The sequence below is a fragment of the Montipora foliosa genome, chromosome 10 (assembly GCF_036669935.1).
Source record: "Montipora foliosa isolate CH-2021 chromosome 10, ASM3666993v2, whole genome shotgun sequence".
NCBI lineage: Eukaryota > Metazoa > Cnidaria > Anthozoa > Scleractinia > Acroporidae > Montipora > Montipora foliosa.
The window spans coordinates 12,302,387-12,327,386 of record NC_090878.1 but is presented as its reverse complement, the minus strand read 5'-3'; the positions used below and the strand labels follow the sequence as shown (position 1 = coordinate 12,327,386).

At 38.5% G+C, this 25,000-nt stretch overlaps 2 protein-coding genes across 5 annotated transcripts in view; both read left to right on the top strand.

The window, feature by feature from the left end:
- Positions 1 to 9,011, top strand: part of LOC137973872 (carbohydrate sulfotransferase 3-like) — a 14,321-nt gene extending 5,310 nt beyond the window's left edge. The window contains exons 1-2 of one of the 3 annotated variants that reach the window (XM_068820766.1): positions 1,242 to 1,340; positions 6,298 to 9,011. In XM_068820766.1, coding sequence (XP_068676867.1) covers positions 6,346 to 8,457 — 2,112 coding nt within the window. In that variant the 5' untranslated portion in view covers positions 1,242 to 1,340; positions 6,298 to 6,345 and the 3' untranslated portion in view covers positions 8,458 to 9,011. Of the gene's footprint in view, positions 1 to 1,241; positions 1,341 to 3,927; positions 4,206 to 6,297 lie in introns of those variants that run through there. The other 2 variants (XM_068820765.1, XM_068820767.1) reach the window with 2 other exon arrangements.
- Positions 9,012 to 10,232: 1,221 nt separating this feature from the next.
- LOC137973496 (dolichyl pyrophosphate Man9GlcNAc2 alpha-1,3-glucosyltransferase-like) overlaps positions 10,233 to 25,000 on the top strand; it is an 18,745-nt gene continuing 3,977 nt past the window's right edge. Inside the window, exons 1-15 of one of the 2 annotated variants that reach the window (XM_068820321.1) lie at positions 10,233 to 10,400; positions 10,499 to 10,583; positions 11,707 to 11,796; positions 13,375 to 13,463; positions 13,650 to 13,735; positions 14,191 to 14,255; positions 16,159 to 16,335; positions 17,287 to 17,349; positions 17,656 to 17,737; positions 18,130 to 18,215; positions 18,842 to 18,926; positions 20,204 to 20,274; positions 21,138 to 21,206; positions 22,666 to 22,789; positions 23,913 to 25,000. The exon at positions 23,913 to 25,000 is cut by the window's right edge and continues 207 nt beyond it. In XM_068820321.1, coding sequence (XP_068676422.1) covers positions 10,316 to 10,400; positions 10,499 to 10,583; positions 11,707 to 11,796; positions 13,375 to 13,463; positions 13,650 to 13,735; positions 14,191 to 14,255; positions 16,159 to 16,335; positions 17,287 to 17,349; positions 17,656 to 17,737; positions 18,130 to 18,215; positions 18,842 to 18,926; positions 20,204 to 20,274; positions 21,138 to 21,206; positions 22,666 to 22,789; positions 23,913 to 24,119 — 1,464 coding nt within the window. In that variant the 5' untranslated portion in view covers positions 10,233 to 10,315 and the 3' untranslated portion in view covers positions 24,120 to 25,000. The remainder of the gene's footprint in view (positions 10,401 to 10,498; positions 10,584 to 11,706; positions 11,797 to 13,374; positions 13,464 to 13,649; positions 13,736 to 14,190; positions 14,256 to 16,158; positions 16,336 to 17,286; positions 17,350 to 17,655; positions 17,738 to 18,129; positions 18,216 to 18,841; positions 18,927 to 20,203; positions 20,275 to 21,137; positions 21,207 to 22,665; positions 22,790 to 23,912) is intronic. The other variant, XM_068820322.1, reaches the window with a different exon arrangement.

Here is a 25,000-nt window from a genome sequence, read left to right as displayed (position 1 = left end):
CAAGAGCATTTGAAAACAATAGTTTATGCAAAATTTGGGGGGCAAACAAAGTGTATTATGGGGAATGTGAAAATGGTCAATTAGCAGAATACGCTTGTTTAAAAAAAGTAGGTGTGGGTGAAGTACAGCTTTTGCATAGAAACAACTGCTTTGTAGGAAATCGCGCTTCTCTATTTACTAAAGGATTTGATATCATAGACCATTCAGTATTGCTAGATGACCTCAGATCCTTATCGATCAAACTCTGTTTTTTTGGATACGTTCCTTCCTTCCTCCCTGTCGCCATGGAAACAAGTCAATGGTGGCTTCCAACAAGCAACAAAACTCGGATTAACGCTCTTTGCTGTCATGATAAACAAGCTGCTCAGGAACTGGCAAATGCATACGAAGTATATATTGATGACAGTACAGCATTCGGGATTATCCCAAGAAACTCTATTAGTATGCTAGACGTAGTTATCAGAGAAATCCATGATTATTGTATAGAACACAAGATGAAACTAAATCCCAAAACATGTAAAGAAATGTACGTAAATTTCATGAAGAATTCGACTACTGAAATGCAACCTATAAGTGTTGGATACCAAGAAGTAGAGCGAGACTCAATAAGAACGTATCATCTTTTAGGATTTATAATTAGTGATGACCTTTAAATGGAACACTCACGTTGAATATGTGATTGTCAAGGCAGCTAAAAGATTATACGCACTTAGATTGTTGAAGCACGCTGAAGTCATGCCAGAGGACATGCTCAAGCTCAAGGTATACACATGTAATATTAGGTCGGTCTCTTGAGTATGCTGCGTAATTGTGGCAGGGTATTCCCGCATACCTTTCTGACGCTATTGAATCTATACAAAGAACAGCTTTAAGAATAATGTTTCCAAACTCTAGTTATCAAAAAGCCCTCGGATCAAGCAAATTTGACATCGTTAGCAGATCGCAGGATATTCATATGTAAAAAGTTGATAGCTATTGGCTCTGCAAGTTACGACAAGATCTATCCCATACCAGTTAAGATCCGGAAATACTAAAGCCAATACAACAATAAAAGGGACAAAGCGAGCAGATGACTTTTCCACTTTTAGGTTCTCGTGACTCCATTTATTACAATTCTTATTATTGTCAATAGACTTAATTATTAGTATTTAATTTTGTAAATTGCACTGTTTATTCAGTTTTTAACTGTCAGAAGTGTTACTAAACTATTATTCTTCTTTCTGTTTTTCTTCTATTAGCAAATCGACGACATTTCTGAGCTTTGTTATACATGTATTATGGTAGATTCATTTAATTAACGTATGAACAAACGCAAGACGCACGCCTTGGTGATATAACAGGTAAATTGTCAAAATCGTGCTTTAATTATATTCTCTTTATCGCCACTTTTACCGGAGGACAGGACTTCCAAAAGCGATCTTGCCCCAGATTTACAGACTGATCAGATCTGAACACTTCCCGACAGGCGTTCTTGCAAAGTTTGCACTCGTTCCCAGTCTCCATTGTAACGATGAACTTTCAAAAACGACTGCATGGAAGAATATCTATGACCAGGAGCCCACTGAATACCACCAACACTACCCTCCCTCCCCCCCCCCCCCCCACCTCAACGTTTTACCTATCCTCTCCCGATGATCTTTAACCTTTTAATTACTTACCCTCCCCTCCCCCAGTAACCTTAAAAAGTACTACTCACCTTACCTAAACCTGCCAGCATGGTCATAGTAACGTTTCCCTTTCCCTGAAGTTCTGTATTTTGCCCATCCTCTCACAATGACCTTCATCAGGAGCCAGGAGCCCATCTGGAGCGTGCAACTTCCATACAGCGGATGTGAAACGGCGTTTTCACAATTAGGTTTATTTTTAGACCAGCCCTTCCCGCGAATTAGGTCAAAAAACAAAGGCAGGTCCGGTTCGGTGACCCTAGCTATGACGTCAGCTTAATTTCTTATAATTGGTCATCGGGCTCCTGTGGGAGTCTCATTCGCAGGAAATTCAATCTAAAAATAAATCGGTCTGTGAAAACGCCGTCACACGAACACAGTAGAGTTGTAGGCTCCGCGTCATGGGTTCCTGCTATGACAAAAATTCAATGGTCAGTACTTGAAATAAAATCGTCCAAATCATGAATGCATCAATCCAAAGCTGAATGGCAACAAGCTGATTCCGCAAATGGCCATCACGGAAAGAGGCATAACACAGAGAGGCATAACGCAAAAAGCCATAACGAAAATAGCCATAACGCGAACAGGCATAACGCAGGTAGGCATCACGCAAAAAGGCATGACGCGTAACGCAAATGGCCATAGCACAAAAAGGATAACGCAATGAGGTATAACGCAGAGCCATAACGCAGAGGCTTAACTTAAACAAGGAAAAAAAATTCGATAGCGATTATATGTTCTTTCCCTTGAACAATCAATTGACGTTTTTTACAGCTAAAATTATTGACGGAGTACACAGCTAGTCTCCATTCTTCAAAGGGCCTTTGCATTATGGCTATTATACGCTATGCTTTTTGCGTTATGAATATTTGCGTTATGCTTTTTGCGCTATGGCCATTTGCGTTATGCGTTTCTGCGTTATGCCTTTTTGCGTTAAACGTCTTTGCGTTATTCCTCTTTACGTTATGGCTATTTACGTTATGGCTGTTAGCGTTATGGCTATTTGCGTTATGCCATTCAGCTTTGGATTGATGCATTCATGATTTTGACGATTTTAGTCAAACACTGATCATTGAATTTTGTCCATACGACTGTAAAAGGTTGATCAAACGAATGTTGATTTGGAAAACGAGTGTCAAGGTTGAATAAAAGTTGAAAAACGGAGGTCGTTTGTAAAAGTGAGTGATAAATTGAATTTTGAAAAGAAAAACGCGCCATACATGACTGATCGATCGAGCGGCTTGTGTGTACATTATGTGAAATTATCTCGCGATAAAAAAATTCAAACTAATATCGAGATGAAATATTGTCTCGAGATATCAGATCATCTCTAGATATAAAATTATCTCGAGATATAATATTATCTCGAGATAAGCAATCATCCCGGGATAAACAATTATCTCGAGATACAGAGAATTATCTCAGAATAAAGAAATCGCTAAATAAATTAAAAATTGTCTATGGTCTTGGTGACGAAAATAATCCGGTCGAAGTTAAATCTCCAGACAATTATTTCAAGATAAATATAAACTGGAAATGTCACCTTTAAGCCTGATAAGCCACCGTATTACATTGACGGTACTCGAGCCATAAGTTATGGTCATGAGAGCGTAATGTCAGAATGTTATGCTTTCAAAACAAAGGAAACTAATTCAGGCATTTATGTTTTATACCATGATAATTTTTATCCCATACTGATAATTTTTTGCTTTGGAGCTAACTCCAAAAACCAAGGGCAAACTGTTTTACCGGAACGACTTGAAAAAGCTTGGAAACCGAAGGAATACAGTGTAATAATCGAGTCATTTATTACTTCCTATGATCTTTTCGATATCCCGGTAGCAATAATTTGTTGCTCTTGGATATTTGCATAAGGCTTTTTAAGAAAATTCAGCAAATGAGTTTATATGGCAATAATTTTATTACAATAATTTAAAAGTAGGAATTTAGGAAAACCATTAAAGACATTTCTTCCTTGCGTGGCGCTTAAAAATAAAATTTATACTGCCTAGTAAAACTGACAATTTTCGTGTCAGTAATTTGCAGCTTGGCAAACATTTCTGACTCTAAAACAAACCTCAGAATTTTGCTTATTTTCTTTTAAAAAAGGTTAATATATTTGCCTTTTTTAGCAAGCAACTTAACTTCAGTTTGCTTTAAAAACCAATCCATTCTATTTTAATTGATGAAAGAGAGCTAGCGCGGAAATAGCGCTAGCTAATTATATGTGGTCCGATTTTTCATAAAAGTGCGTAAGACCAAATACGCCTAAGTTGCTTAGTTTCATAAGGAGCGATAAAAAAAGTCCTGACTTTTTTAAAGTACAAAAGAGAAGAGTTTAAAACGATAACACTTCTCTTGAGTCGGTTCAAGTAGGCCCTTCCTCGTCTGTATACATGTATCTGCGCGTACACATGCGTACACAAATTAATATTTCAGACAAAATTTGAAATTCACTGAATATAACACGCTATTGTATACCAATCCGTACATAAATTATGGCGGATGAAAAGAGAAATCTTTGTTAAGTTCATCTTGACGGTGAGTTGCGATTTTGTTTTGTTTTAAAGTTAAACTCAAGGTTCTTTTTTATGTGCAACCGATTGAATTTGTCTTAGACTCGGTTGTACTCTAACTTGATCGATGTACGTCCACAGCTATTCTCGTTGTAATTATGTTATAAAGAGTAGGATCTTTGTTTTGATTAAAAAGCTTAATTCAAACGTTTAGTACCGAAGAAACCAAGGTAATTCAGTTTTTTTTAGCTTTGAGGAAAGGAGAAAAACGAACCGAAACATTAATTTATCATTGTTAAAAAAAAAAACACATTAGGAGTCGCCCGTTTTTTGTCCAATCGATGCAAAATAAAACTCGGATCGAGAATCAACCGTAAAGTTTGCTACCAAATCCAACAGTTTTCATGACATACATTTATTCTCGTAAGTTAACAAACAAAAGATTTCACTGCAGAAACAGAGGACAATACGGATCGATTCTTGTTTATGCATTGTATGCGAAGACAAAAAGCCGTTTTTGACAGTTCGTATTTTGTTATTTTATTATTAAGTTTACTTCGGCGTGAATTGTACAAGCCCATCTTTAAAAGTTAATCCAGTTGCGACGATATAAGAATGGTCGAAAGCTGTTTTGAATAAGAAACGGGGAAGCTTTTGGGATCATAACCTTTGGCTTTTTTATCCTGATTATTAGCTTTCTTGTCAGATCGGTTAACACCAGCTTGTTGATCCGCAACCACTTATTAACTTCTATCAAAAAAACGTTTGGCCTATAGTGGGACTGTACTTACTGTACAAGGGATTGCTGCTCGTCTCAAACAGTTGTCATCTAGATCTTTATTAACTTAGTTCTTAATCAATAATCAGGTTTTCCTGAACGTACTCTGGCGCATTTTTAACTTTTAATATTTTTTTACTGTTTGCACATGGCTTTCTTGCTTCGCGGGTTTTAAAAATTTATTCCCCACTGTGTACTTCCTAGTTCTTAGATCGCTAGATGAAACATATAATCAGATATATCTAATTAAACTTCGCTTTAGGTGAAACGTCAGGTTACTACATGTCATTCTAACATGAAAATCCTCTGATCCTAACTCCTCGCTGTGTTAAGAATTCGAAGTTCCTTCATATTTGTAGCTAACAAGTAAAAATGAGCTAAGACCGAATTTTGTTATTGCTTTTGGCATAACTGTACTTGTACACAATTTTTTATGCAAGGGCCAGCTAAAAAAAGTACAAGTGCCGGTTCTTTATGGGAGATCTACCCAGCAAGTAACTTGTAGACTAAAAACGAAATAATAATGAAAGGCTGGTTGAACGGCTGTGGCATGAGGAATAACAAAGATGTATATTTTTAGTTTTGTTTTACCAATATTTCATTCTCCTATTTGTCATTTGTCGTCAACACAAGGCTAAATCCCTATTACTTCGTTGTAAATATCTGCAAGAAATACCGTCTATAACTGTTTGCATTCCTCAAAAGTCCTTGGAATACCGTGTTCAAAGAAAACGGTATACTTGTTCTTCGCATTGAGTCAATAATTTAGGCGACCTTAGACTCTTAGGCAACTTCCTATTCCATAAGATATCGTGGAAATGCTGAAACAGCAGTGAATTTAGTTAACGTTTGAGGTGTTATTCATGTGGTACTCACCAGACCACCAGCACATTTGCGCATGCGCACTGAAAACCCATTGTTTTCAGTGACAGTGACGGGGAGAGATCATAGCAAGGGTCTGAAGTTCCGACGGGAAGGGATTTGGTACAATTGGTGTAGAGGCCGAGATTTCCCTCCAGCACTGCCTTTTAGTAAAGGACCGACAGGATTAGTGTAAACGACGCGCTGGTCGAAATCCTGGGTTTAATCGCAATAACACGCCGGACGCTCTGGCGCAGACTCCAGAGGTATCCCGACCGAGTCTATTATATTCCTGCGGTCTTTGTTCTGCGCATGCGCAAATGCGCTGGTGTTCTGGTGAATACCACATGAAAACAGCACCTAAAACGTTAAGTCAATGTCACTTTTTGTGCATTTCCATGATCGTTTAGGAAAATTTTGCCAGCTGCGTGTCTACACACCCTGTAAATTGATCACTCATGAAACAATCTGTCAACAGGTCTGATAGGTGGAAAAGGCGAAGTAAGAAAGAAAAGCTACAAGGGAGATGAAGCTGTTGAAAAGACAAGGAATACCGAAGCTTCTCAACTTGGCTTTGATAGTCATCACTATTTTGGCCATGTTGCTGTTTGTCCTTGTACACCAAGTGGACGAACCGGCATTCACCAAACTACAAACATTGACGATAAATCGTTTTAACGCACGCGGAGGATTGGAAAGAGACCAAACTCTCGAGATTTTTCAGAACGACGATTCTTTCTTTGAAAAGTTACTCAATCCTCGCACGAACTCGTCACAGGACCACATCACCGCATCTCAATCTTTCCACAATGAAAAATCCAAGTTCGAGACAAGAAGACACTTTTTGAATACTAAACGCATTTCCAGTTATGAAAAGATGATTAAGCAATCACAACAAGAGACAAACATAAGTGTTCGTGAAAATAAGGACATATTTCGAGTTGAATCTCAAAGAAGACCTGCGAATTTTTCACGAAACATTTCCCGTGATAATTCACAAGTATACGAGACTCCGTCGGACTCTTCGAAACGAGTTTATTCGACGAAGTCGTCTCGACAATTTAGCGAGGAAGATAACACATTTAAAGTCGGTGAAATCATCTCCGAGAAAAATGGAAAATCAGCTGACTCCGCAAAAACAAACCCTAAATGGTTAAAAAACAAAAGATCAAAAACCTATAATAATACGAATGAATTCATAACGCAAACTCGAAGCACCAACGAAGGAAAACTTAAACCCAACGTACCAATTATTCATCGGGATTCCGATAAGCTCCCGAAGGCATCTTCGACGAGATTGAAACCTCGTCTTCAACACAAGCACGGCGGTTATCCTCAGCCTACCACAATTAAAAGAATTCGGGAATCTTATCAACCCACAAAAGCATTTTTGGGGAAAACGAAAACATACCTTCACCCAAATTCCAGCCAATCTCTTTCAAATTATAAAGTTACAAGAAAATCGAACATTACGAAGGCTCTTCGCCATCCCGGCCAGCTTCCGAGAGGATCTTCGAAAACCATGCTGAAGCCTGTTGGTGAGCGCGACTCGAGCAAAACACAACTGAGCAACCAAACAAGCCTCACGTCACTACCTGCGAAGAATATCAGCCATCGGGATTCCGAAGAACATTCGAAGACATCTTCGGAGAAAAGAAAAAGCCTTCTCATTTTCGGCGACGATCGTTCGGGTACAACCTTCATTACCAAAATGTTTGCGGCCGATCCGCAGATGTTCACAGTATACGAACCCTTGTGGGTGACGAAAAGATGGTTTAAAGACTACGCGAATTTTCAATTCGATTTTCAAGAAAGGATAGTACTGGATGTTGTAAACGCCTTGTTATCGTGTGAATTTACTGGTTCAGATGCTGGGAAAACCTTTCTAGACTTCACGAGAACAAGTTGGGTTGGAAGCGGTGTCTTTGAGAAAAACGTTTTCAGAACCTCTGCGTTTGTACGAAAAACAAAGAGTGGAAAAAAATATTACCCTAAGCTTTCAAGTCATCCAGAATTTGCAGTGGCTGCTTGTCTAAATAGTTTTAACCACAGTGTAGTTAAAGTTGGTCAAATCCGTGTTCCAAAAGAGAGCATTGCTGTCTTTATCCCACGCGTGTTTCGCGAGAATCCTGACACCGACATTCGCGTGATTCAAATCGTGCGTGATCCTCGCGGGAGTATAAACTCGCGAATCAGAAGTGGCTGGGTGTCCGATTACACTTTCAAAGGTTTTCCACAGATTGCCAAAGGAATATGTAGCAAAATCACTAAAAACATCAAATTTGCAAGGGCATTACAAGATAAATGGCTGAAAGATAGGTATATGGAAATCACTTACCGAGAAATCGCCACGATGCCGATTACTACTGCTAAGAAAATATACAAATTTGCGCAGTTTCAAATGCCTGATAGTCTGGTAGATTGGATAGTAGAAAGCACGAATCCAGACAAAGACCAATTAGCTGAAGCCATTGATAATCCTTATTCTCACATAAGGGACTCAAGTAGTAATTATTTAAAGTGGCGCAAAGAGTCACCGATTAAGCGGGTCCGAGAGATTGAAAAGAACTGCAAAGAATTGCTGGGTTTACTGGGTCTCGAGCCCGTTGCAGATGAAATGGAGACGTTATGTGGTTAGCCTGTGCCGCGCTATTTGCGTGCTACGCGCCAATTTGTTCCCAGTTTATTTTTGCCCCGTTTCCGAAGATAAGAAATACTCGACGCTTGCTTTGCACGTGCGGACGAACTCCTCAACGGTCCACTCCGAGCTTGTTGCGCAAGTGAGGTCACGGAAAACTATACGAAAGACGGCCTCAATTTTCTGCATTTTCTTTAAGAACTTTTCAGTTCAAATTCCCCACCTCTAACATGACCAAAAAACCAGCTACATCTTACTATAAAGAGAAAACATATTTGTTAATTTATAAACATACAACACTTCTTCGTAAAGACATTGCCAGTGTACCAAATATGTATTTTTCGATTTCATATTTATCTTGTACTTTTAACTCATATAATCTGCAAATGGGAATGTTTTATCATCGAGAGCACTATTACAAAATGTTCAAATGATTAAGAATCGAGAAGGGCGCGTAATTGTTTAACACCCCACACTTGATTTGTTTTTCTGTCCATGGTTGTGTTTTTTCGCGTCACCCGAGTGATACCAAATCATTCAAAGGAAGAGAGCTTCAACTCCCAGTGTGCATCCCCACCCTTCTCAGTTACACATAAATGTAGGTCAGTGCTGGCTGAGCATGACGTGTTGATGAATGGCGGCTTGATCCCTTGGTGGGAATGAAGGAGGCATATTTTTTTTTCAAAGGTCGGCCTTGTAACGCTTACATTTAAAACTGAATTATCTATCTGTTTATCCACTCATCCATCTATTAATTTTAATTAAGCGAATTCTAAACGATAACGGATTACGTTCTTCTAGGATGATTATTGAGCTCCCAGAAAGTCGAGATTTTTTAAAATGCTACTGTGATCAAAAAATCACTTTTATTCGTCGGATTTTGAAAGTGTGTTTGCTTAACACGTGGCTGTCAAAGTTTTGAGATCGAATTGGGCCAACACAAGGACAGAGAAAAACTCTGACGAGGGTGGGAATTGAGCCCACGACCTTCGGGTTAGATCACCGCTAGATAACCCGCTCAACCAACTGAGTAGCCTGCGTAGCATGGCGGTTTTGGTTGCTAAGTAATAAAGGCGGGCGAGGGCAGAAAAACCGCGAGGAGATTGCGGTTTCGCCACTCGTTCTCGCGCGCTTCGCTCGCGAATTTCGCGGCTTCGCCGCTCGTGCGCCCGGCTCGACAAAACCGCCATGCTACGCAGGCTACCAACTGAGCCACCGGTGCGCGGTTAAAGCCACCGGCGCGGTAATTGGTATGGATGGAAAGCTAAATTAGCCTAGATTTCTGCTATTTCTTATAGAGTCGTCTGCCCGTAGTTCAGAATCTGGACTTCACTCTAATTGGCCGAAAAACAATAGGGCTCTTGGTGCATTGCTCCGATTGGTTTACAGAACTGCAAATCATGCTTCTAGTAAAATCGGTTATTATGGCCGCCGAGAAGGACTTGAACAGGAGAGATGTTTAGGCTCTGTTTACAGCTGCTATTGCTTCCACTTCAAGTTTTTTATTCAAAAATCTGTAAAGGAAGAGCAGATAGAATGCTTCCGAAACACTGGTTTGTCTCAGTAGAAGAAGACATCATAGTTGCACTTCCTAGCGTATATATTTAAAGTAGAAGCCGAACAGAAAAAAAAAATGCATCGTACCTCTTCGCGCCTGTCTTAAAAAAAGTACGCCTGATCGCAGATTAACTTTTTGCCGATTTTTGACCATTTTTGGCCCCAATCTTCTGGCCTCGGGGACAGAGCTGAAGGGCATGGTAAGGAGCTATCCCAATACACTCTGGGATCGGATATTCAATATGGCGGACGGGTTTTGATACAGCTGTATATTTTTCTGTTTTAACTGCTTGGCGAAATTATGTCACAAAATTTTTACTCGGTAGCGCTAGCTTTTTTAGCAGCAATTGTTGTCCGGTGGTGTGTGTCTCTTAGTTCATATTCAGGTAAGACTGTTGAAACATGTTTGCTATCGTGAAGGTTTCGCTCGGAGGTGCTGCTTTTAAGCTTATTAATTCTCGATGTCATTGCACATGGGTTGTAGGAAAAGGGAAAGCTCCGATGTTTGGAGATTACGAAGCGCAGAGACATTGGATGGAGATCACCTATAATCTACCGATTGACGAATGGTAAGTGGAATCTTACCATCCAAAAGTGGAGAAATTGGCGCAGTTGCAGGGTTTGTGGCGCTGCATCTTATAATTAGCAGGGAAAGGCATTTAATTTGGGTTTATGCCAACTTGTTAGCATTAAAAAAGCGTGGGCTATTGCACCTTTCTTTAACGTGCAGACTTTTAAGATCAAATTCCCGCCAATAGTATTTTTTTTCTCTGCCATTTATTGTAGTTCAATCCCAGGAGGGGAACTCGCATATGAAGGGTTGGGTATGCGCGTCGTCTTGCTTAAGGGGTGTAAATTTCGGATTTTGGTCTCACGTAGGGTGTTCTGGGGAAAATGCCATCATATGCAGCCCATAAGTAGCAGTGAAGGTCTTGTTTAGGCGTTTCACGCAAAGAAATATAGAAAAAAAAAATATAATTTTTTTATACATATTAATACTTTTAAAATATGGTCTCTTTTAGGGGTCAAAAAATTCCTAGGCGAAGCCCAGAAGGAACTTTATTTATTTAAGTGTCTAGTCGTTCTACTGCTGGAGCACTAATTGGGGACACTGTAAACTGAAATTAACAATTAACACAAATCAAGTCTAATGATGGTTTTTGAGGAGAGGGGAAACCGGAGTACCCGAAGAAAACCTCTCGGTGCAGAGTAGAGAAGCAACAAACTCAACCCACATATGACGCCCGATCTGGGAGTCAAACCCGGGCCACATTGGTGGGAGGCGAGTGTTCTCACCACTGCGCCATCCCTGCACCACCCAGATTGGTCTTCTGTAGTGTTTAATTCAAAATGTCTAGCATCCCCACCCTTTACATGCAAACCCCCTCCCCCTCCCCCTCCCCACCAGACATCAATGGGTACAGCGTTATGTCACTGTGATTTGGGAAACCTTTGGCGGTTTCTGTTTCTAAACAGTCTGTAAAATGGCAATGCAAACATGATTGTGCAACAGTGAAAAGTGCAATGTCTTTAAAAGGGATGTAATTACAATGTAAGAATTGAAAAACATGTACGATCTGTAGCAAACAATTCTGCCTCCAGCTTTGTTGACTGGTTCATTTGCAAGGTCGATGAATATGCAACTTTAACATAAGGTGTTTGACCTTAATCACAAGTTGTGAATATTTTTAGGTATACAAACACATCAAACAATGACTTGATGTACTGGGGCTTGGATTACCCACCTCTGACTGCTTATCACAGCTGGGTATGTGGTTTCATGTAAGTACTAAGGGCTGGGACCTGGGTTACTAGAGATGTGTGCTTTCCCAACCCACCCCACCCTTATTTAGAAGACTGAATTTCCCCAAAGGTATCAGACTTGGATATTATTTTTGTAAACCTTAATTGCCAGAAGCATTATCCTTTTGCAATTGACCTTCCACATATTCATAAGGATGCAGTAGTTTTTCTGTCTGTTTGAATTATGCGTCAAGCTGAACAAGTGAAACCCACAGAGTGAGAAGCAGTGAGTCAAGCCTACAAGAAGCAAAAAAAAATTAATAACCTTATATCTATCTCAGTGTCGTCTAAATTATTTCTCAACAAAATAATCCTCAAGAAGCATTTGTGTTAGGTTAGAATCTTGTTAACTAAATCATCCACACATGTAGTGTAGCTATACAATAGTGTAGCTATACAATAGTGCAAGAAAGTGATCCACAATACACTTTATGATAATAATTATTATTGTAATGTATACTGTGGATCACTTTCTTGCATTCTGTCCACATGAAACTTCACTTCCTCTCAACAGCTTATGGAACAGACATACAACTTTAACCTACTGACCTTAAAAGATTTTAATCTGTCTAATGCCAGGTGATTTTTCTTGTTAGTGGGGGTCAGAAGTTTATTTGCCAGACCCATGCCCCAACTTATAAATAAAAATATTATTACTTCTCACGATAATAACATTGTGAAGTGTTATGCTTCCTCTGTTGGTCTGATCTGAGAACACAGAGAACTGTTGTATAACAACATTTACTTAAGGCCCTCCACAGACGAGGCAAGTTGTTATCGACGACTGATTACAATCAACAACTAATTTAAATCAACAACTGTTAAAGTGCACCTAACCCCAAAATACTTTTTTCGCTAAAATGAATCTTCATTTTCGAAATGCATTGCAGCCATTTTTTTCCTTTTTCTAACAAATCCTGCCATTTTATAGGCTCCGAAAGTTGCAAAATTCCAAGCATCTTTTGTTAACGACCGAGTCAGAAGGGGAGTGGGTCTATTCCTGATTTGACGTCACAAACTGATTTACATTGCATTAACTCTTTGTAAAAATGCATGCAAAGTAGATTGTGACGTCAAATCAGGAATAGACCCACTCCCCTTCTGACACTGTCGTGAACAAAAGATGCTTGTTTTTTTTTTTTTTTTTTGGACAAACTTTGTTGTTGATGACTTGATTTTTCGCTATAAATTGTAGTTGATAACTTGATTCACACACACAGTGTTTTGTCATCAACAACTATTGCCGCGTCTGTGGAGGGCCTTAAGGCAACTATAGTATGCCACAATTATTATTATCATTATTCCAGATGGTCGTACCCAAAAAAATACTGGTAACTAAAATGAATTATTTTTTTCTGAAACAAATGCTATCTTTGTAAGAGTTCTCAAACAAAATTTAAAGTGTTTGTAAAACATTGTTTTTTCCTGTTTAGATTTGTCTTTGTTACATGTACGTGTAGTTGTAGAGATTCCCTTTAATAAACAACCACAATTTTTTGAATCCTAGTTAAGAAAATTACAAAAAAAGAAACTGCAGTTTTTTTTGCCTTCTTACAGAGCTAACAAGATAAACCCAAAATGGGTTGCATTGCACAAATCTCGAGGTCACGAAAGCCCACAGCATAAGCTGTTTATGAGATATACAGGTAAATGTACTGTATCTGAACCTCATACCTTGTATTCCATTTGTGTCAGTTTGTACATGTAGGAATTAAAGATACATTTGTACCAGAAAATTGAACCAACGATTCAGGATATTTTCTGTGGAAACTGCTGTTTTCTGATAGCGATTGAAAAATTGATGGGATATTATTATATTTCTTTTCTTATAGTTTTAGTGGCTGATTTAGTAATCTACATCCCGGCAGTATTTGTGTTTTCTCTGTATTGCTCAGGAAGGAAACCAGTTTTAAATAAGGTAAAATGGTGGACATATTAATTTTTGTAGACTATTTTGATATTCAAGGGTCTGAATGAGGCAATGCTTCACTTTTATAGATCTCATGCAAGATCTTTGTCACACAAATTACCCAAAGGCATGAAACAGAACATAATCCTGGTCCCTCTGTTGTATTTTCATCCAGACCTCCTTACTGCACTTATTATTTTTCATATCTGATTTGATGCTGTCTTCTGACTTTACATCGCACCAAACCTACATTGTATGCAGGACCCTCTGTGTAATCTTGAAAATGTTATTGTTGATTGCAAAATGGGGCTGATTACTGCTATTGGCATTGTATGTTATTTGCGGTTTTACTGGAATGGCATTAGCTAGCCTAATAAACTGCTTATATTTTTTTAAAGAAAACTGTCATTTCCAAGTTGAGCTATTGTGTGTTTAGAGACATCATGAACCTTTCTTTGTTTCAGGTTCTTACTGCCGTTGCGATACTTTTCTATCCTGGGTTGATTCTGATTGACTATGGCCACTTCCAGTATCCTAAACTCTTCAGAATTTCGCTTGAAGATTCTCGGTGCTTTAAATAACCTAACTGTAGAGTTTCTTTTCAATATTCTTATGATAGTAAAATGATATTATTCGGCCCTATGAAATATTCCTGAGCAGTTTTAAATGATGTTGATGATCATTGATCCAAAGCAATCTTATTGAAGGTATCAGCGAGTGCCTTATCTGATTTCTAAGAATAATATTTCTGATCCTTTGGACAAAATTCTTGGTAGCTTTGCTTGTGATGTGCCACTTGCGACTTCACTGCTCCCTTGACTTTCAATCAAACAGAAAAATTGGACTGCGTGCTTGCAGACTAACCTTGTGACTTTGACATCCTAAGTTGTAAAATAATTGGCAGAGAACAAAGCTTACAATCCCATGTACTCTTTAAAAATGAAAAGCCTGACATCCCTGATTAGCATGCTGGCCCCACTTGGTTGAATGGCATGACTATTCTGGGGATGGGGGGCAGGGGGTGAGGGGGTAGGGGTGGGGGGTAGGGTGAGGGGTAGGGGTAGAGGTAAGGGGTGAGGGGTAGGAGGTGGGGGTAAGGGGTGAGGGTTAGGGAGTGAGGGGTAGGGGGTAAGGGGGTAGGGCGTGGGGGGTAAGGGGTGAGGGGTAGATAGTAAGGGGTGATGGTTAGGGGGTGGGGGTAAGGGATGAACAGTACTAAAGCTGAAACAACCCAAACCTTTACAAAAATGCTAACCTTAGGCTGAAACAGGTTTGGGTTGTTTTAGCTATGGTACCCTTCACCCCCTACCCCTCAGTCCTAACATTGTACCCTCACCCCTTACCCCTTACACCCTATCCCCCAGCCCAGGAATAGTCATGCTGTGTTTGAAGGCTGGATTGCTGTATTGGATAAGTCACTATCCAACAGTTTCAATCAGTGAAAAAATTTCGGTCTTAGCTCTCAAAGCCCCATACACACTCCACGCACATCGAAGTAAAGGTTTTTATGAAAATCTTGGACAACGTTTAACGTGAAGCACATTTTTATTCTCTGGTTGGGGACTTGTCCACTGAGTAAAGTTGTCCAGCTTTTAAACAGCCTGTTCTTTACCAGGTATCAAGAGTTGACTGTGGATTCACCAATCCACCCAAATCTGATCATTCCGACATATGAAGGACTCAAATTTGGTACTTTTGAGCACCTGCAACAGTTTAATGCATTACTACGCTTAAAGGTGGTCAAATTCAGTTTTCTATCAATTTTTTTTACAACTTTGCTTCATGCATTCTTCAAATTTTGCCAAAGCCAACATGGATGTTATTCCATAATTATACACTTGCAGAATCTTGGGTGACCCATAAACTGCAAAAAGGCAGTTTGTTCCTGATGGAAACAGAAACAGCTTGGAAAATGTTAAACTTGATAAGCACAACAAATTTATTTTTTTTTTCTAAAACGGCAGAACAAAACCTCCAGTAGAATCTCTGCAAGGCAAAAAAAAAAAAAAAAATTAGAAAAACCCAAGACAAAAGTGCTCACACCATAGTGCTTGTAAAATTGAAAATTCAAAATTAATTTGCCACAGGCTAATGGTCACTCTAATGGCACATTGTGGTGTGAGTTATGCTGTTCGTCTTCATAACATCATCATGTCATGAAAAACCCTTAATAACAAATATTATTGGGGGTTTTTATAACATATTAAAACTATTAAGTGATGCTATGATCCTGGCAGTTATGAACGCAATTTTGGCAATTGCATAGAGAAGCCTAAAAAATTCAGGACTTCAACCAAGTTCAGTATATGATTCATTTCATATATCAATTCGTTCATTGTATTAAAACTCTGCTTAACATATTTACTTGAGCTCTTTCTGGTTATTTATTTAATATTAATTTAATTAAATCCATTCCTTAATGATAACACCAGATATAATACTATCAGCCTTGGCTTAGCACTGTGGGCTGTGATTGGATTGGTTCGTGGTCGGGATCTTCTGGGATCTGTAGCATTCACACTAGCTTTGAATTACAAACAGATGGAATTATATCATGCATTTCCTTTCTTCTTCTATTTATTGGGAAAATCGTTGCAGCAAAATTCGTGGTAATGTGTAACAATAACATTTAGAATGACCTCACTGTTTTTGAAAAAGTTGATGCTTCTTATTTGACACATTGATTCTAGCAAAGACAAATACAGTAAACACTCGCATATAAGAAACAAGTGGATTAAGAACATCAGGCTGAAATTTGGCCAAGAAAGCAACATATAAATACAAACAACCTGACAGCCTGATAAATAAAACATGTTCTTAATACAAAGGGAAAGGGTATTACAGTGTAGGATAAGGAAAAAATACAGTACAGTAACTTATATCAAAGTACTATGGTGTTCAGGACAAACTATAAAATCTACAATGTAGCATTGTATGTTAATTAAACCTCTAGTAATATATAATTATTTTGAAGTATTTCTTAAACCAATTTTAAGAACATTTTAAGAACACTTTCAAGATGATTTCTCACTAAGCACCCCTCAAATAAGAACACGATCAGCCTTGAACCTGAAAAAAAGTGTTCTTATATGCGGGTGTTTACTGTGCTTCGTAGTGTGGCCAGTTCCAAGGCCTTTTGAGGAGAAAGGGAAAGCAAAAAAGAACATGGCTGTATTGTCATCATCATCATCCCTTTCTTTACCCTCGGATCTTAGAGACTAGCTTGGTGTAGTTAATATCTCTGAGCATTTACCCTCCCAACCATAATACAACACAGAGAACAGACCACAACACCGGGAACTGCATACCCTACTCTTTGGGAATAGTGTGTGGGTTCTTTTTACGTCATACAGGGTTATCATGAACATTGAAGGGTTGTGAGACAGGGCTTATGGTTTATCATCCTTATCCCAGAAGACTAGACAGTCTAACCATTAATTTTTCAGATGTAACTACAAGGGCAGCACTTTCTCCTCAGTTATTTAATGACCCTGAGATTGGTCTGGCCAGAGTTTTTATCCCACGACTAGTCTTAAAATTATTATTATTTTTTTGTGCAGGGTGTCAAAAATATTCAGCATTGTCAAATTAGGAATTGTTGTACTTGTGACATTTGTGTTATGGTAAGTCTGTTTTTTTGTTTCATCCCCCAGGCAATAATCACAAGAAAATAATTATACATTTTATGTCAGTATTACCAAAATTATGAGCCTTCGGAAGCCGGCACGGTGCACAATTTTCAATGAGTGGACTTTCTTTTGTTGATCAGTTACCATCCTCAGGTTGACTCAAACAGCTTTTTCTGCATGCTCTCTGAATATTTTTTACAAAAATAATGATAACATCAAAAACATGTCCCCATTTAACATATTCCTCTCTTTTCTTTACTTCGGCATATCATTCCCAAAATTATTTTATTTGATCTGCAGTTGGCTGCCATTCTTGACTGGATTGCCAATGATTTTGCAAGTCCTTCACAGACTTTTTCCATTTGCAAGGGGTATTTTTGAGGTAAGTTTGCTTGAAACAGAGACGCAATGCATAAGACATGTAACACAATACACATAACAGTCAAGATGCGTCTGTTTCGTTTTTTCCCTCAATGTTTTCAGAAGTGGTAACTTATTACATGTATTTTTCGAGAACATTAGCATACAAGAAAAACAATGCCTTATTAGTATGCTTAATTAAATAATTCTAATGAGGGTTGTTTTTTTGGTTTCAAAACTCATATATGTGACCTTTATCGGTGATTTGACAGTCTGTCTTGCTCATGAATTATTAACGAACTTTGACGTATGAAATGAAAAATGCATTTTTGGCCAGTGGGGGCCTTATAAAAAAACAGCAGCTTGAAAATTTAGAGTTTATTTTGCTGAATTGCAGCATCCTTTATTCTTCAGGACAAAGTGGCAAACATTTGGTGCTCAATTTCTGTACTTATCAAAGTGAAAAGTGTTCTATCTCAAACACAGATTATTAAAGTGAGGTAAATTGGTCATTAACAATTCTTATTCATTTTAGATAGATTGCTTTATTGGTATCACTTCAATTATTAATGCCCTCCTAAGGAGCTGAATATAAACCTACATGTATGACCTCTGGATTAGATCACTGTTGCTCTACCGACTCAGATACAAGGCCAGACAGGAGCAGGGCATGGTAATTTGAGGACAAATTGGCTCCGCCCATTAAGCCAAGTACTAATTAAGAATCAGAAAGCAAGTGACAGCACTCATTCACACAGAGAAATCAGTTTTCCTTTCACCTGTCGTCAAGCAATTATATTTTTGGCAGGAAAATGAAAAATTAATTTGCAGACCCGTATATATATATATTTTTTCATTATCAGTCTTCGTTTTCCGTAATCGTTAGCCTCATTCTCAAATGCTGTTGTGCAGTACGTGTGCAACTGTGCTGTTGTGGTCAACGGTCATTGTTGTCCAAATGCGGAATGTCCAAAGGCAAATGTTGTAAATCTCGATGTGTAAGAGCCGGCATCCGACAACTACAGAAAGTACGATTGAGACTTTAAGTTAAAAACATCTTCGCGGCTTAAAATATCGATGATAGCAAGTTTACTGATTTACTTCCAACCAAATTCTCTCTCTACAGCACATGGTCGACACTAACAGCTTGTTTACCATCTTCGTTAAATTTGTTTAAAAACCCATCAGCAGAACGTTTTGTGATAGCTCTGGTGAGTACTTGTAGAATTTTTCACCCTGGCAGTTGTTTTGTCAAAGAGTCAGTCTAACCTTAATGCTATTTGTAAGATCACTGCTTTCACTACTACAGCTGTACATGTAATCATTTACATGTACCCCAAGCTCACCAATCTTTTTTTTGTTTTTGTTTTTTTTACTGTACTACATACGATACATGTTACATGATTTACACTTGTACTTACTTCTTACACAATACTTGCACTAAATTAACTTGCACTACATATGATACATGTTACAATACCATAACACTAGTCAAATGGAATTATAGTTGATCTGTTTACAACGTAATTGTTTACATTTTAATTGTTCGAGTCACTAATAATAATTTTGTATGTTACTTCCACTATGTAGGGTATTGGTTTTCTAGAATTTAATAGGTTGTTAAATAAATAGATAGCAAGAAAATCAAAATACAGAAGCTGAGAAGTAGAAGGACACAATGTAATTTTATAAGGATAGAAAAAATTTCCATTTGTTCCTAAATTCTTTCTCCTTATTACAAGTGACTGCAATATATTTTTCTATATTAATTTTTTCGCGCACAAGTGAGGCAAAATCATCGAAATTGTACTTTATGGTATTTAAAGCGTTAACATATAAGAAATATTTACCTAAAATAAAAGCTTACCAATCTTATTGTGCGTTCGATTGACCGTATTCCGGAATAAGATTTACATGGAATATTAGAAATTCTTTCGTTTTTACAGAGATTCACATTATAAATTGTCGAACACCCGCTAAAATGCTATTTTAAACATATTTTAAACATTATCCTTGTTACTTCATCACTCCACGTATTCTTATTCCGGAATTAAGGGTCAATCGAACGCACCCTTGGAATTCTTTAGCTGTAATAATTGGCCTAGGGTTGAAATTTTTGGACAGGTTTAATTTGTCATGTTTAACCCCTGGAAAATTCCCACAGTTATAATATATAGAACGAGCCCAAAATGTAGTTTGTCAGGAGCTTATGACTAGGAGCCTACAGCTCCAATACTAGGTCTATGTAACGGCATTTTCACAAATCAAGCTATTTTTAGACGAGTTCTCAATCCTCATTCCCGTGTGGATTAATTTCTCATGCAAGACTTGTGATTGGCTGGAAAGGTCCTGTTTTGCGGGAAACTCAAACTATAATTAACTTGGTCTGTAAAAACGCCGTTTCATAGATGCAATGAAGTTGCAAGCTCCTAGTCGTGGGCTCCTGAGTTTGTTAAAGATTTCGTTATCTTCTTTGTGTCAAATTTAGGTCAATTCGTCCATGGCGTTTTTTATTTTTTCATATCAAGTCCACGAAAAATCAATCCTATTAGCAGCACTGTAAGTACAGCGTTGTTTGTTTTATAGATTTTCTGTCAACGTTTCAGTGTATAACTCTGTGACGCCACCTACTCATGCGACCTCACTTAGTGCGAAAAAAATTAAAACATCCGATAACATCCGATCTTCCCAAAGTGTCGATACTTGGGATGTTGACACCTTCGATACTTCATTCAAAGAAATTCATTTTTCTTTAAGGATCATTTTGGAAGCAATGGGATTTTGAACCCTATCATTTACAAACTTGAAGATATGCTTATAGGCCACTTCGAAAAATACCATAATACTCTTTGTTTGTCCCCCCAAATTTTGCATAAGCATTGTTTCCAGTTTCTCTTGGGACTTACAATGGTCCCAAGAGAAAACAAAAACAATGCTTATGCAAAATTTGGGCGGTTAAACAAAGAGTATTATGGTATTTTCCGAAGTGGCCTATTTACTTTCTCGCGTTAAAGTCGCTGTTGCTTTTTTTCTTGTTTTAGACATGGTTGTACCTTGAGGGATTACGTAAATGTAAAATCAAATCGATATCAAAAAAGAGACAAATATTGATGTGATTGCTTACAGTGTTTCATTGAAACGCATGCAGATCGTGATTCAACGGAATTCTTTGACGTGTTTTTGTAACGCAAATATGTAACGTATTTGATAACGATGCATGATTTGTTCAAATTCAATTTCAAACTGTACAACTTGCCGCAACTGAAGATGACGTAAGAATGTCGGAACATGTTTTGCATGCAACCTTTCAAATGTTGTGTCTTATTTGAGAATATTTCTTGCGCTGCTGTAATCTTGTTGGAAGCAGTTTCAATTTGTCGTAAGGGTAGTAACTGTCTTTGCGTTTGTGCTTCTTTTTTCAGTCCGGTATGTCTTCTCCTTCATCACATACCCTTCGAATGCACGTGGTTCCTTATCATCTCTACTTTCAGGTAAGTTACAATTTTACAAGACTGAAAGTGTATATGACATATTTTTTTTTTATTTACTCAATGGAAACATTGTTCCGGTTTTCTGCGATAAAAATCAATCAGAAAAATTCCATACTGATTTCTCTCCCGTGTCATTTAGCCTCTTAAAACTCGTGGAATTTTCACTTCCGGTGGGTTACAAAACCGCGCTACTAAGGAGACTGAGGATAACAGAGCTATGACGTCAAAACTGGAATAAAATATTTCCAGGGCCCGAATTTTTCTTTTTTTTTTAGATTGAGAAGTTACTGGAACTGCTTCTGAGCTGCGTTGTATTTGGTTGCAATAATGCAAAAGACAAAGGAACGAAAATTTTTATCCCAAAAATTCCCTGCGTTCCTGTATAAATTGCTCTTCCCAGTCTCCTTACTAGCGTGGTTTTGTACCCCACCGGAAGTGAAAAATCCGAGTTTAAAAAGACTAAGCGACACGGACAGTAAATCGATATGGAATTTTTCTAACTGTTTCTGTCTTAGAAAACCATGATATTTCGATTGAGCAAAAAAAAAACTGTCATATACACTATAATGATAAGTATTAAAGTCAAAAATTGATGAAGAAATCTTAGGGGATCTGTATGGATGTTATATCGACGAGCCCACGCCACTGAGCCAATGTGAATTCCAAAGAGATCCTACACAAATCTGGCTCTTGGAATGGTTTTATGTTCTTAAACAGAGCGTTCATTCAAGAAAGGGGGCGCATTTGAATAAGAGCAACATGCTCGCCAACTGCCTGTCACAATTAGGGTGTGTTCGATTGACCCTATTTCAAAAGGTGTTATAATGAACTTCGTTTATTTGTCAAGTATATTTATTTATCCCTGGGGTACTTAAATTGAAGACACTGTACAATCACAGGTTGGTTTTTGAGGAGAGGGGAAAAGCGGGGTACCCGGGGGAAAAACCGGGGTACCCGGGGGAAAAACCTCTCGGAGCTGAGTAGAGAACCAACAATCTCAATCCAAATATAACGCCGAGTCCCCTAGGGAATCGAACTGCGCCATCCCTCCTTGCTTTAATCGGAATTACCGCTACATATAATTGAGCTCCCTGTTTTTTAGAAGACCGCGTCAGGAAAACGAACGATAATATTAAAGAAAAAAGAGAAAAAGAGAAAATTCTTCTTCAAGAACAAAATTCTTGAAAGTTACACAGACCTTTCGAAATCCCAGCATCCGGGTTCCTTCTTCACTGGTGGTTAAGCCAATATTTGTTCAGAAGAAAGAATTGTTAAAGAAATGTGCACTGCCCGCAGTTAAAAAAAAAAAGCTAGTCGAGGCGAGCAGTGTTGACACATGTTTTAAATAAATAAAAGATTTACAAGAACAAGAGATTCAAATTCTACATCAGTTACAAGTAAAAACACGACAAGTATTTGAACGTTTACTCTATTACTAATTTACTAGTATTTAATCTAGCATGTGGCCGCTGCTGCTAAGAGATGGACTGGCTCTACCATACATTTCCTGTTTGTTGCTGTTTTACGCTGTCTCTTATCACGTGTTTGAACTACAAAAGACGAAGCATTTGAAGCAAATTTTGGTAATTAAAACTTTTGGCTTATTAGTGTTAAGTGAAAGGGCGAGGGCTCCCAGAAAACCGCTACGCTTTATAAATAGAGCGTTTCATGTTTAGTCCAGCCGACCAACAACGTTTCAGAGTTTCACAGGGTTTCACAAGGTTTAAGAGTGACGTGGTTTGTAACTGATTGTCATGGTAACTGGTTTGGCCAATCAAAGCAGATATCGAAAATCAAAACGTAAAGCAAAGACAAGCAGCGTTTTCCCGCGCTTCTTGCCAAGCGCGGGAAAAACGAGTGCGAGAAGGAAATTACAATGGGTTTGGCTTTGCTCCCGATTGGTTGGGAATTTTTGCGCGCGATTTTTAATCCTATCGCCAAACCTGATAAGCAAGAGTAGGACTGGCCTATTCCCTATCAGCGTTAGAAAAGTGTCTATTTCTAAGGCAAGAAACAATAGACCAATCACATTGCAATACGTCATTCATGCTGTTGTTCAACGTGATCACCATGAAAACATTTAATGCGGGAAATCTAATCTTAAAATAGACACTGTTCTGAACTTGATGTTATGGATTTGATTTGGAAAAAAAACGTGGCCTAAGACGAAGGCTAAGGTTGTGTTCTATTGGGATCAATCGTTTTTAGTTGGTTGGGTTGGTTGGGTTTTTTCGTGTTCTATTCGGAAAAAAACCGTTTTCGGTTGATTTGGTTGATCAACTTTTTCAACCGGCATCAAACTTGGTTGAATTGGTTGAAAAAGCATGGGCAACGACCGCTGTCATTTACGCGGGCTCCTGCCATGTTGGTTTCGGGCCTCAACTTGTCAACGCTGAGAAGTCTGGTAATAACTATTCCCAGGAGTTACCGCGTTTCAACCGAAAACGGTTGGAAGTGTGTTCTATTGGGAAACCTCAACCGCTTCAACCGAAACCGGTTGCTGTTGAAACGGTTGATCCCAATAGAACACGACCTAAGTTTGAGACACCGAATGTTTTTTTGCTACAGGTAGTTGACCCCAACCTCAAATGTAAAGGGACTGTTGATGCGAATTTAATTTCAATGGAAATAAAACTTTGATAAGAAAGGCTTTGAAAATAGAGATGAATAGAATTCCTTAATGTTTTGTTAAAATTCATTTTTCAGTTTTTGCTTTCGATGCTGGGATGCCTGTGTCTGCACATTGGTTTTGCTGTGGTCCGTCCCCCTCCCCGGTACCCAGATCTCTGGCCTGTTCTCATATCACTCTACTCTTTTGCTCACTTTTTAGGATTTTTTTGTTATTTTAGTTACCTTCAGTTTACGTTGCCCTACACTTTACGACCTGTTGTTACAAAACACAAGAAATCCTAGACAGCGGATAATTTATGAGGACTTTTTAAAGTTCGTCTTTTTTGGCCATTCTCAGGTGAATTTAAAAATTGACCGGAGAGAGGACAAGAAAGACGAAACCATATCAATTATGCTATTCAAATATTTTTGACTGACCACTGGCCAAGGTTTTGAAATTAATAAATGACCGGCATTCTAGTAATTTGAGAAATTGAACGAAAAACCGAACTCAGTTTTCTCGCTTCGTCGTCGTTGTCGTAGTATCATCGTCGTTGTATTAGTCATCGGCGTCTTCGTCGTCGTCTGCATCATTGTAATCGTTGTAGTCATCGTCGTCGTCTTAGTAGTTATCGTCATCTTCATCGTCGTTGTCATCGTCAGTATCGCCGTCGTCGTAGTCAGCATTCTCGTTGTTGTCGTAGTAGTCATCGTCATCTTCGTCCTCGTCATCGTAGTCATCGTCATCGTCGTAGTCATCGTCATCATCGTCGTCGTTGTAGTCATCATTAGGGAGCTTACGAAACGACGACGCCGACGGCAACGACGACGCTACAAAACAATAGGTTTAGTGAGCAAAAACAATGGCTCTGCACTCTCTACACGTGCGTTTTACGTTTTGGTGCATTTCTTTGCCGTCATCTCCTAAATGACGACGTGAAATGACTAAATTTAAGGTTCTGTGGAAGACGTTAGCACATGACAATGAATTTTCAATTCTCTCTCTACGCTTCCAACCCACTTATACAAGTTTAATTCCTCGTCAGTTACTACACATTTTTAACGCGGAACGACATGAAATTGTTTCGTAGTGATATGAATAACGAGGATTTGTATTTTTGAATGAAGTCCTCGTAGCCGTCGTCCTCCTCGTTTCGTAAGCTCCCTATTATCGGGTCGAGCTT